Raw genomic sequence first — 13,473 nt, 5'->3', positions numbered from 1 at the left:
TCAAAGTTATCCTTAATACCTTTCCAGAGTTGTCTCTGAGGGTATAGAAGAAAAGATGTTTGAAATTTTCGGAGATCCTACGGTATAATTCTGCTGCCAGTGACGGTGGAAGGGTCTCTGTGATTACGACAGTGTCATCACAGAAGAGTCATCAGATTTTATAAGGTCCAGGTTTGTGCTTTCTGGTTTCATCCAACCTAGATGTACTTAGGTGTAAGGTTTTTAAACTGGAGCCCTGAAGTTGCTGCCCTGGTTACTGGCTCACTGCTAAAGAGGTCCGCTAGCTTTAAGAGAAGCCTGGAATGAGGCCTCGCATCCCTTGTGTTGTAGGAAAAGAACAGTCTGTGGTTTTACAGGACGATATAAAGATGTCTTCCTCTTTCAGTTTGGCTAAAGTCTCATTTGTCAAACGGGGACGGTCGTCAGAGCCACCCCGGCGCCTTGTGAGGGTCATTGAAGCTCAGTATTAGGAAGGGGGTGATGAGGAAAAAATAGTAAAATGCGCCGTACAGATACAGCTTACCTAGGAAGAGTCAGAGTACGAAAATCTGAACGTACGGTGCAGAGTATAAATAATTATTTATATCACAGGGTAAATTCATATTCTTTCTGAGATCGTAGTTCAAGTTTCCATTAAATACTAGGGTTCAAAGTGTGTTTCAGTTGGTCCTCTCATGAACCCAAAGGGTCTTTCCCAGAACATGCCGGGCAGACATATACCATTGTATCCAGTGGGGTAGTTTAGGAGAATGTATTTTTTGAAGTTCTGTTTGTGATTATTTAAACTTGAGGTTTAAATAATTAAAAAATGTAAACCCGAAGGACCGCTAACTCTGCCTGGAGAATTTTAAACTACAGTCGATTTTTCTTCTGCTGTTTGAGAAACAGGGTGTGGGGGGAGGAGGAGGAGGAAGGCAGGGACAGCCAGGGCTGCTGCTTGGAATTCGGGTGGTGTTTCACGTCAAAATGTGTCATGGCTCCGAGCCAACCCTGAACTTGCTGCTGAGACCCAGGAGCAGGAGGCTCGAGCTTCCTGGACGCGCCGCTAAGCCGCACGGCGCCCGCCCTGCCCTGCACTTGCCCTCTTCTCCCCGCCTTGGGTGGAGTCGGCAGTGAGCGGCCGCAGTGGACCTGTGTGAACTTGGACTTCAGGGCTGGTGAGAGTCAGCCGTTCCAGGCTTGAGGGCCCTGCTCTGCCCCCTGGCTCTGCCCCTCGGCCCTCTCTGGGGGCAGGACAGGACAGGACAGGAGCCTCGCCCCAGGAGGGCCAGCGCAGCTGTGTCCATCGGCTCCGCATCCGCCCTGCGTGGCGATAGGCTCTGGGCCTCGGGCGTGTCCCGCCCAGGGAGGCTTCTGAGGAGCGCAGGTCTTTCTGCCCACACACTGTCCATGGCTGGATTCTCAGTGGGAGGGCGTGTTTCTGTTGAGCCACGCACGTGGCTGATGTAAGTGTGTGTGTGCAGGTAAGCAGTGTCAGAATAAACACAGACTGTCGATGACTGAGTCACCCGGCGCCCAAAATTCCACAGTCGTCTGTGGTCAGAAGGGGGTACCCGGCAGTGCATAAGCACGATTCTTTCGCTACAAGTACCCGTGTGTCTCGGCCACAGGAAACCTTGCATCCACAGACTCAATCAAAGCGGGCTTCCTGACTTAACGGTGTAGCTCTTAAAGTGATCTTTTTTTTTTTTTTAATCCTCGTAGCATTTATGAAAAGCTATCTTGTGTTCTGCTGTGATGTTTTGACTTTTGAGCAGGAAGAAATTAACCAGATTGCCAAATCTGTGTATTTTAAGAGAGAGATGTATAAACTGGGGAAATAATGTATTACATTCTTTTTGTAAAGGGTGTTCAAAATTTGACTGGTAACCACTGATAAAATCACCAGTGACTTGATAGATTCGTTTCTGCCTTGGGGTTTTCCCTTTTTCAGTAAAGTAGTGACTGTGCGTTTCGGAATGCCCTGGGAACTAGTGGTCTTGGCCCGGCCCTCGTGTGCTGGATCTTTGGTTTCCACAGCGTGTGCAGCCGTCTCCCGCCTGTCGTGTTGGGTGGTTTCCGTCTCCTGGCAGTTATGCTGCCCTGACGGCCCCGCCTCCCACCCGAAGAGGCTGCAGGGAATAGGTAGGATATGTCAGTTACGTGAATTGAAGTTAATTTTATATCGAGGTTGTTTTAAGAGTTTCTCAGTGTCCTTTGAGTGTCCTCACCCCAGGTGCCAAAATCCAGAGCGTGAATCATTCATTTTGGAGTCACTTCTCTGAAGAAGAGAAGTGTGTGTTTTGTTTGATCAGCATGAAACCTGCCAGATGAGAACCATCGTTCCTGCCATTAGGTCCTTGTTAACTGCCTCAAAGAAGTTTAGATTTGTTTTTAATTTGGGCTTATTTGCAGAAATGGCCCTTTTCTTGTGTCTTTCTCTCAGTGGTTACGCAGGGATATAGAGTACGTATATTAGGTGTATGCTACTTTGTTCAGGACTTGTTAATATAATTTTATGTCCACTCACATTCACGGGTAGAGTGTGATGAAGCAGAAACGTGGATGATTTTTATGAACAAAGAAGTAAACTTAGTTTGGAGTAGCAAGCATGGCAGAAATTCTGGGTTATTTTCTTATGTTTATAGCACTGGTCTCATGGTGATGAACCATGACGCAATAGAATTTCCTTTTTGTTTCTGCACTTTGCATAATACTCCACTTACTCCAAACACTCGTGATCATAGGGGTTGCTCCCTGTAAACTCACCACACTTACTTGCGGATGTGTCGCCCTGGGTGGACAATACATAGAAGCTTTGCTCAGCTGTTAGGTCCCACGTGATACGTGGCGTCTCATTTGGCGACAGTGCTATGTACACCTTGGGGAGCCTCTTCTTTGGGAGGGATCCCGCTCCCATGGCTGTGTTGACTGTCCCGGGTTGGTCCCACCCAGAGAAGAACACACAGAGTGGGTTTGTTGCAGCTTCCACGGGAGCAGAAGTTATAGGACAGAAGGCAAATATATGAGAGGAACGAGGTGAGAGAAACTAAGAGCTGGGAAGCCAGGGTGAGGCTGACAAGGCGGGAGGCGAGGGCCTGGGCGCATCTCGCCGGTGGTAATCGTGCGGGACCGTCCACATCAGGGACTGTCCACCGATCGGGACCCACCGTCACCCCGCTCGGTGGCCTGGAAAGTGCACCTAGTTTTACTGGTTGATCCTCAGTCCTGCTATGCTTGATGCATCTTTCAGTCACCCCCCTCTGTGTGTATGTGTGGGGTTTTGTCTGTTTTTTCTTATCATTCTTAATAGTGAGCTGCCCAAACTCACCCCTAACATTGGGGTTGGCAGACGCACGTCCCGATCAGAGCCTCCACCAGACGTGCCGGGTGCTGGGCGCCCTTCTCGTGTTTTTAGAGCACCTCTCCGGGCTCCGTGGTGGGAGCTGGTGGTGCGGCAGCAGTGAGACTCTGGAGCGCGACTCATACCTGGAAACGGCGTGTTTACCTCTCCTTCCGTGCTCTCCCCGAGCCCTCACACCTGGTCAGACGGACCCCAGGAGAGAAAACCCATGGGCTTTCTCACCGTCCCAGGACGCTCGGTGGCTTTCTCCTTGGTCTAGTCTTTTCCAAGGGCGGCTAGCAAACTGTTAGTGACATAACTCATGTAAGCTTTCTGAAGTGCCTCTTTTTCCCTCTCCTTTTCTACTTTGGGCATCTCTGCTCATCCAAGTAAATACGGCAAGGTTAACTCCTGTAGCAGGGAAAAGGCAGACGTGCGCCCTTTCCTTTCAACTGCACGTAAGTCAGAGCTTACACGCTTAAATCCCCTCAGAAGTAAATGGCAAATGTTCAGAGGCACGCCTTAATTCCTGAAGAGTCTTCTGTGTGGATCTACCTTCCTCAGGACACATAGAGGCTGAGCATGAATGGCCCAGCTCAGGGGCAGATGTTGCATTAGTTCCAAAGAGGCCTTAACTCCAGTTTGCCCAATGCTCTTGTGTGTGTGTGTGTGTGTGTGTGTGTGTGTGTGTGTGTGTGTGTGTGTGTGTGTGCGTGTGCATGTCTGTGACTCAGAACGAGTGAGACGAGCTTTGGAACAGACTTGGGCATCTTTCTCACTCATCCCCCCCTTCCCCTTTGTCCGCTTATTTTGAAGCTTGGATACGAGTCCCGGCTCTGGGGTTTGCCTGGTCTCTGCCTCACTGCAGCCAGGGCTCCGTGGGGAGCAGCTCGGGTGCCCGGAGCACAGCTGCCCAGGGGCTGGAGGGGGACGGACACGTGCCCGGCGGTGCAGGGACCTACGCTGTCCTTGAGGGGAGCCAAAGTTGGGGCTAAGATGCTGAGAGACAAAGAGAATGAGAATATGGGAAAGGCTTCCCATTTCGTGTATTAACCTTAACACAGTGCCAAGCAGAAGCCCTCGGTGCAGGGCCTGGGCACTGGGCTCTTGAGCCACGTCACTGGCTCCTGGGTCGGTAACTCCAGACCCTGGAAGGTTCTCAGACCCCGAGGGGGGATCATGATGCCTGGCTCACTTTTGCACAAAGACCACCAGAGGAAAGCCTGGGTGCTGCAGAAAGTGGGGTTGGTGATTCAGGACCCCAGCTGCTGGGAGTGAAGTGCAGACAGTGAAACACCATTAAGTTTGGGCGCCTTTCAGAGCAGGTGAAGAGCTGAGTTTCTGAACACTCTCGCTCGAGGATTTTTTTCCCTTAAAATAAATCTCCATGGAATTATTTTTGGTGCGTGTAAGGGTGATAATTTTAATGTTCCAGGCAAATTTCAAAGTAGGCTTTATGGTTTTTCGAAGGGAAGCTGTTGCATTTGAGGTGGACAGTCTTTGTTGTGGAAGGCTGTTGGCACATTAGGGGACATCCAGCAGCCCTGGCCCTCCCGGTAGTCAGGAAAACCCCAAGTGCCCCCCGCCCCCCGCCAACAACCCTGGAGGGCAGCGCGGTCCTCAATTTAAGAGGCTCGGCTCTAACTGCATCTGATAATATATATCTAGGACTTACTCAACACCTGCTGTGTGCAGGCACTGTTCTAAATATCACCCCGATCTTCACAAACCAGTACTGTTGACTACTTTTACACTCCTGTTACCCCCACCGGACAGATGAGGAAATCAAAGCACTAAGAGATTACGGCACCCGGAGCTGGGACTCAGACTCCGAGCGGACGCGCTGCACCTCACTGTTCTGGGCCATCTACCTCAGATGCCGTCTGTGTTTTTAGTTGTGTGTATGTTTTGTCTGGGTGTGTTTAGTCTTTAAAAATACTTAATTCTGAAAAGTGAGACGTTTCTTTGGGTTAACAAGTCATCACTTTACCTTTCTGGAAGGTTCTTCCTGTGGACACGCTTGGGGGTTGCTGCATGGAACCACTTCTGAAGGCACCATAAGGAAACAGTGATTATCTGCTTTGTTTTTCCCAAGTGTGTCAACACAGTAAGTCAGTATGATTAGCTGCTTTAACTCGAGGTGTCAGGCAGTGTTCCTTCGTCACTTTGCCTAATGGTGATATTGAAGCTAAGGAGCTTCTTAAAAATGATGAGCTCTCAGGCCTGGTCGTGACCTATGGTTCTGGAGTCAGCCCTTGGTTGGAGGCTCAGCCCTGCCTTTCACAGCCACTGCATTTGGGGCAGGACACTCAGCCTCCCAAGTCTGTCCCCTCGTCTGTGAGATGAGGAAGGGAAGGGGACTCCCCTCGTGGGCTGTGGTTCAGCGGACGGAGAGGAGCGCGCTGGCACCCTGCCCCGGGAGCTGCCCGTCATGCTGCTGGAACCCTAGCCCCGGGACCCAGGGCTCTCTAGGCAGACAGCGCCCTTTCTCCCCACACGTCCTCACGGGAAGTTCCGCTGGAAGGAAGGCCTGCAGTAAGACTTCAGCTTTCCAGCGGGGCTGGGACGGTGTGGGTCAGACAAGGGCTGTGCCCAGGCACTTCTGTCTCATCGAGGTCCTTCTCCACATCCGGACCGAACGCCGATGGGGCCACATCTGCTAGGGGCCCAGATTAGTAGCTTGGAGTGATCGCCCAAAGGGAAGGGCTCTGGCTTGCCTCTGGTAATTTTGGTCATGTGTATTCTAAGCCTTTACAATTTTTACTTTATAATAAATGCAGCAAATCGTTACTTAAGATTTCTCATCACGTGGAGTTGAAACAAGTCCATTTTGAGGCTTATTCAGAGAGTTTTAGTTCCAGCAGCGCCTAGGGTTTTCTGTTATTATCAGGTGCTTTCAAAAATTAGGCGGGTCCATGGCAGGGACCTCTTGCCAGGTACCTCCAGAAGTCACGGAGAGGTTTTGTTGCTTGTGGTGTGCGCGTGTGTGTGTTTTCAAAGCATACTTCTGATGAAACATCCTCTGTAACTAAAAGCGAACTGCTGATGTGCGCATGGTGGTAGCTCCTGACCTTCAGACTGGGAACGGCCGGAGTGACGCCACCGTAGTGCCCTATTGGAACCGTCTTTTAGAGTCTTCGTGATGTTCAGTCTGCTTATAGGTCTTTGAAGAGAGAAGTGATAGGTAGATGGTCTCAAAGATTTTCCCTTTTTCCTTTTTTGATATTCATTTCCCAGGGAGAAGTTTTGACTTGCGTGTCAGCCTTAAGATGTTCCAAGTTACTAGTGGAAAACGTACACGTACTTAAACTGCCCAAGGATTACTGTGCTGAAATTCTTAATTCTCATTTTATGAAAGAAAAAGCTATTTTTATGACGATTCCAGTTCCTCAGGCCTGGTACCTGAGGCCAGCTAAACTCTGAGGTTTTAGACTTTTATGGAGCACATGGCCTTGTGGCTGTGGGATGGTCCCCTCCCCTGGGGTGGGGCTGTCTTCTCCTGAGTCAGACGTCTTTATTGCTGGGCAGAGCTTGGGAAGAGGTGTGCAAGCTGCGCCTTCTCAGCTGTCACCTGCCCATCTACTGGGACAGGGCCGTGGGTGACCCTCTACCAGGACAGGGCCGTGGGTGACCCTCTACCAGAACAGGGCCGTGGGTGACCCTCTACCAGGACAGGGCCGTGGGTGACCCTCTACCAGGACAGGGCCGTGGGTGACCCTCTACCAGGACAGGGCTGCGGGTGACCTTCTACCAGGACAGGGCTGCGGGTGACCTTCTACCAGGACAGGGCCGTGGGTGGCCCTTTTCTTCCCTCTCTCCCTGTTTTGCATTTTTCCTTGGTGTTCATTGTCAGTTGTCTGAACTCTACCTAAGTGTCCCCGTGAAAATAGGCTACCAAGAGAAGTTCAGTCAGCTTGCTCCAAAGATGTGTCTTCAAAATCAGAATTGCCATTATCTTAACAAAACAGGAGCCACAGATTTCAGTACCAGATTTCTTGGTGTCTCTTCCAGCTGTGGTGTTTCTTGTTTACTAGATATTGTGCGTTTTTCTTTGTTATTATTAGAAAAGATACAGTAAGCTCTTCAATGCAGGAGTGATGTACTGTGAGAGCTTTGTGTGTGTTTTTAAACTATAAATGAGAAAGAAATTGTAGTTTTGAATTACATTATTGTTGTGATAAAAGTAATAATAGCTCATTGACAGTCTTGAAGAATGGTATTAGGGAGGGGCACCCAATCAATCAGTATTGTATTCTGTGTGAAATAGAAATTGTGAGGGTCTCTATCGATGTCTTCAATACTCACGTGTTGGAGGACGTGAAATGAAATTCTCCTCTTTATAAGCACTTAAGAATTTCATCAGGGAAGACAGAAATTCACACTTGTGATCAAACTGAAAAATTTTTGATCTCCTCATGGTTTTATCACAGAGATGATGTGATTTTTGTCTTTTGTTATTCAAATATGTATCAGTTAAGAAGGTTTTGGCTGCAGGTAACAGGACACTGTGGGCTCACATAGGCTGAAACAGAAGGCTGTTATCTGACATCTCAGGCCTCATGGGTACTTCAGGGCTGTGACCTCCCCACCCCCCGCCCCACACTGCTCTCATCCCTGCCCTCCCAGGAGGTGGCAGCGAAAGACGTGGGCATCCTCTCCAAAATCACACTGTCCACCTGTGCCTCTTCAGACCCAGCGCCCAGCAGGCCCCCTTGCGTCTCTGTGGCCAGAATTGGTCAGCTCTCCATGCCTCGGGCTCTGGGAGAACCTGTCAGCAGTGTCTCAGCTCCAGCTGCCATGGCGAAACACCACAGCTGGGGGCTTACACGACAGAAATGTTGATTTCTCACAGTTCTGGGGGCCGGAGGTCTGAGATCATGGTGCAGGTGAGGGCTCTGTTCCTGATTTGCAGACAGCCGCTTTCCCACTGTGTGTTCACATGGCAGTGAGAGAGAGAGACAGAGATATAGAAACAAAGACAGAGATATATAGGGAGAGAGACAGAGAAATAGACACGGAGAGACAGAGACATACATATATAGAGAGACAGAGAGCTCAGGAAACTCTGGTGTCAGTCTGTACAAGGGCACTAATCCCATCACGGGGCCCCACCCTCCTGACCTCATTGAACCCTAATCACTTCCCAGATCACCCCCACCCCCCCCACAACACCAGGTGACTTTGGGAAAGGACACAGACATTCAGGCCACAGCAGAGTGGTAGCCTGGTACTGCACCATGTCATTGCAGAGCTGTTGACAACACTGCTGGTGACAAAGGGCTGGGCAGAGGCTTTGCTGAGGGCCATGTGTAAGAGCTCTTGGCCTCAAGGTGGGACTCTCACATGTCATGTAATGCTTGACTCCCTCCTTCCCCAGTGTCGCGTGGGAGCCTGCGGGAGACGGGAAGAGAGTCATCTCGTTGGCTGACAACCACATCCTGCTGTGGGATTTGCAGGAGAGCTCCAGCCAGGCTGTGGTAAGTAACAGGAATTACACAGTTGGTTTTTTGTATTTTTTGAATTTGACCTTTCAGCCAAATTCAGAATACACTTCTTGATCATATATGTTTAGAATTTTGACATTGTTTGTGAAATAATTAATGAACAGACTGAATCATCAGTCAAAGAATTGAGTGATTGTTTCTTTCAGACAAAAGCTGTTTGGGATTCAGGCCTCAGGGCCATGTACAAATAGGACACAGAACCCTGGACGTTGACAAAACTCCCCACTTTGGACATCATTTGTCCAAAAGAGTTAGCAGGATATCCCAAATTGTAATCTTCTGTTTCAAGTATAAGCCTTTTTCATGAATGGATTTTCAATGTGTATTTGGTTAAAATCACCTTTCAGGTAGGAGCAGTCATGTAGGCAAATTTCCTGGTTGTGGAAATAATGGTTGACTGTGACCCAGTGACCTTTCAGCCTGCCCTCCTTTCGTTCACGTGTGTGCACGGTCCTGAGGGTGTAGCCGTCAGGCACGTCAGACATCGTCCACGGGGACGCTGGAGCCCTGGCCTGCACACAGGCAGTCTCTGCGTCCCGTCCCCACCCGTCCTGTCGGGCACCCACATGTCACCCTCAGATCCTGCCGCCGAGGCCCAGAGTAGCTGCCTCCGCAAGTTCCCGACCAGAAGGCTACGTCTCTCTCGACAGGCCTGTTCGTTCCCAGACCTGTTTAATATTTAGCAGCAACCTTCTTGGGAACCAGTTTGGCTTTCAGATATTCATCACTTTGAATGCTTTGTCCTTCGTAGAGTAAATACTCTGCCAGTTGGTATATTTTCGTATATGATCCCTTGAAGTTTCCTCTTATAAAATGTGTTTTTTACGTGCATTCGTAATTTCATGGCATTCGCATGTCAAAGCGACAACTTTAGAGAGGAAACCAAGACATTTGAAATGAAAGCTTCTAATGCCACCCACTCACTTGGGCCTGGGGCCCAACTTTCACGGGCTCCTGGACGGCGTCTCTTGGACAGGTTTCTTCAGTGAGCTTGCATCTCACCTTATCCACTTGTTCCCGGGATGCGTGGTCAGCACTTTCCCCTCGTGGTACCCACAGTGTTCGTAAAGCCTGTCTTCACCCGCAGGGTGAAGAGATGCGTGAGTGATGATTTATCACTGTCGATCTGTGACCCGGAAGGCAGACCCTTCACAGTATGGGGTGTCCTGTCTGAGTCTTAAAGCTGCATTGTCAGAAGGGTGTCTCCCGGGCTTCAATGTGAACTTAAGAGTATAATACTTCAGGAAAGAAATCACTATTTTTATTAAAATTAAAAAAAAAAAAAAAAAAAAAGAGACATCTCTGTATCATGGAATAGAACACACATTTCACCCAGACTTTCAAGCTCAAGCAGGGAACTCGAAGGACGCTGGCTGCCTCCGATTGTCCTCGCGGCCCCGGCAGGTCTGGGCAGACACTTGCACGGTCCCCCACCTTCCAGGGGAACTTGCGAGGCCGTCTGGGCCAGAGTCCAGGGGCCCCTCCTGTCCCCTAACTCCAGCCTACCTCTCGGTGGGGTGTTCCTCCAGGCTGCACTTGAGGACAGAAAGGGACAGTGCTTTCCCATGAAAGTGCCGGGGCTCGAGGCGGGCTCGGGGCGGGGAGCCTGGGCCTGGTCCAGAGCGTGCTCGGGGCCGGCTGAGCGGCTGCCGCCCTGCCCAGCAGGAGGCACCGAGAGGAGCCGGTGGCGCCTGTGGCGTTAGGATTCAGTGGCTCCCAGGTCCCCGACTTGGTGGGGCCCGTCCTGTCATCAAAGTGTGAACACCTCTTCAGACCCTCAGTCATCTCAAAATGATTTTATGGTGGGATGATTAATCTGTAACTTATTTTCTGCAGAGACCAATTTCGTTTTCTCTCCCCCTTTTTTATCTGCTGTCAGCAGTTCTGTCGATACCACTTTGCGACCCTCGGCTGGAGTATTTAATACTGAAACCTTCCTATCGATTTCGACCATCTTCATACCCGGCTCCTCAATTTTTTTTCTTATTGTTTGAGGATATTGCCTTCTGCGGTGAATCTAATCTTATGCTCACTGCATCATTACCTTTTGCAATTAAATTGGAGGCTCTCTGCCATTTATAATCGTTAGTGGAGCCCAGGGGAGGCCTGGGGCGGAGGTTCCATGGGGTCCTGGACCCCGGTGAGGGCCAAGGCGGAGCCTCCCTGTTTGGGTCTGTGCGCGCGTGCATCTCTGGGTCCTAGCTCCTTTCGCTGGCTGTGGAAAGAAGCAGCTTCTCCTGAGGTGCAGGGACGGCAGAGCGGGAGGAAGGGGGCCCGGTGCCGCCCACTCAAGGCGCAGGCCTGGGGGCAGTTGCCCACAGGAGCACTTCTTTGAAGGGAGAGAACGGGCTTCAGGGACACAGTGTGTTTTCAGAGATTTCTAGTCCAGGGTTCACAACGCACTACAGGAGGCCCGAGCACAGGCAGGTGCGGAGGCAGGCGGAGAATCATTCTGTGCGGCCGCGCCCGCTGGGCCCAGAGCACAGAGCGTGCTTGCTGTCTGCGGACAGAGCACTGGGTGCAGGCTGAGCCCCTCGGGACCAGGGCAGAGGTGTGTCGGGCCTGGTGCTGCGGCCGGGCTCCCCGCTTCCTCGCCCGTGGCCCTACCTCCCCTGGCTTCCTGGGCTCCGAGTGTGGCCACAGAGAGGAGGGAGGCTCGCTCAGCGGGCCCCCGGTCAGACCCTGCGGCCGCAGCCCGGCCAAGGCTGCAGGGCCCCGCCTGGGGGCTCGTCTCTGCCTCCACCCTGATGGTCGCGGGACACGCCCATCCTCCGGACGCCCCAGGACCAGGGCCTCACTCCCGCCCTCCAGACAGCAGGGGTCTGGACAGCAGCCCTAGATGAGGGTGCGTTTCTGTCACTCAAGCCCCTGGTCCCGCTGGGGAAGCAGGTCCTGGTGACAGCTCTTGCCTCTAACAAGAGAGGAAAGTCCTGCCGCCCCAGGCGCCTGGGGGGCATCGCTGGCTGGGGGCAGACGAGGGGCCGCGGGGGCTCCCTGGACCTGCTGTGCAGGCGTAGCCAGGACTCAGGGTGCAACAGCCCGCCCTTGCTCACTCATTTTAAAGTACCTCCTTTAAAGAGAGGCAGAGGCCTCGGATCCTGTAATCTGACCCCTCGCTCCACAGGTGAGAAGAGTGAGGCTGGGAAGCAAGGGACTTTCTGAAGGTGGCCTGGGCGGCACATGTGGGTCTGCAGTTCAGGCCCGCTCTGCCCCGTCGTCCCACAGAGGCGTGTACCGAGGGCCTCTCGTGCACACGCGCCCAGCCGACCCTCCTGCAGAGCTGGCGCTTGGAATCTGCGCGTCTTGGATGGGCAGGAGCATTTTGTCCTGCGAGCGTGGATTAGATTGTGGGAAACAGTCAAAAGTTATTTGGAGCAAAATCTAGTAAATAAGATAGTTAAGCAAGCTTTATAATGTAAAGCTAGTTAGTGGAAACCTTGTTCAAATTCTCTGAAAACTGGTTTTCTTTCTTTCTTTTTTTTTCATTTTTATTGGAGTAGAGTTGATTTACAATGTTGTGTTAGTTTCAGGTGTACAGCAAAGTGAATCAGCTATGCATATACCTACTCTTAAAAAAATTTTCTAGATTCTTGTCCCATATAGGCCACTACAGAGTACTGAGTAGAGTTCCCTGTGCTACACAGTAGGTACTTATAAGTTATCTTTTTTTTTTTTAAATTGGGGTATAGTTGCTTTACAATGTGTTAGTTTCTGCTGTACAGCGAAGTGAATCAGCTACACGTATACAGACATCCCCTCCCTCTCGGACCTCCCTCCCCTCCCATTCCGCCCATGTAGGTCACCACAGAGCACCGAGCTGAGCTCCCTGTGCCGTACAGCAGGTGCCCACTAGCTGTCTGTTTTACACGTGGTAGTGTATATATGTCAGTCCTAACCTCCCACTTCGTCCCTCCCTCCCCTTCCCCCCTCTGTGTACACATGTCTGTTTTCTACGTCTGTGTCTCTATTCCTGCCCTGCAGATAGGTTCATCTGTACCATTTTTCTAGATTGCACATACATGCATTAATATATGCTATTAGGTTTTCTCTTTCTGACTTACTTCACTCTGTATGACAGCCTCTAGGTCCATCCACATCTCTACAGATGACCCAATTTCCTTCCGTTTTATGGTTGAGTAATATTCCATTGTATATATGTACCACTCCTCTATCCACTCACCCGTTGATGGACACTTAGGTTGCTTCCATGTCCTGGCTATTGTAAATAGTGCTGCAATGAACATTGGGGTACATGTGTCTTTTTTTTTTTTCCTTTTTTAACATCTTTATTGGAGTATAATTGCTTTACAATGGTGTGTTAGTTTCTGCTTCGTAACATAGTGAATCAGCTATACATACACATATACCCCCTATCTCTTCCCTCTTGCGTCTCCCTCCCTCCCACCCTCCCTGTCCCACCCCTCTAGACAGTCACAAGCCACCTAGCTGATCTCCCTGTGCTCTGCGGCTGCTTCCCACTAGCTATCCACCCTACGTTTGGTAGTGTATATATGTCCATGCCACTCTCTCACTTCGTCCCAGCTTACCCTTCCCCCTCCCCATATCCTCAAGTCCATTCTCTAGTAGGTCTGTGTTTTATTCCCATCCTACCCCTAGTCTCTTCATGACATTTTTTTTTCTTAGATT

General features: G+C 50.7%; 1 protein-coding gene across 3 annotated transcripts in view; it reads left to right on the top strand.

Annotated features, from left to right (window-relative positions):
- EIPR1 (EARP complex and GARP complex interacting protein 1) overlaps positions 1-13,473 on the top strand; it is an 84,013-nt gene that overhangs the window by 55,257 nt on the left and 15,283 nt on the right. For all 3 annotated transcript variants that reach the window (XM_007100165.3, XM_028496914.2, XM_024118962.3), the window contains one exon: positions 8,700-8,799. In XM_007100165.3, coding sequence (XP_007100227.1) covers positions 8,700-8,799 — 100 coding nt within the window. The remainder of the gene's footprint in view (positions 1-8,699; positions 8,800-13,473) is intronic.

The sequence above is a fragment of the Physeter macrocephalus genome, chromosome 12 (genome assembly GCF_002837175.3).
Source record: "Physeter macrocephalus isolate SW-GA chromosome 12, ASM283717v5, whole genome shotgun sequence".
NCBI classification, from domain to species: domain Eukaryota; kingdom Metazoa; phylum Chordata; class Mammalia; order Artiodactyla; family Physeteridae; genus Physeter; species Physeter macrocephalus.
This window is presented reverse-complemented; position numbering and strand designations above follow the sequence as displayed.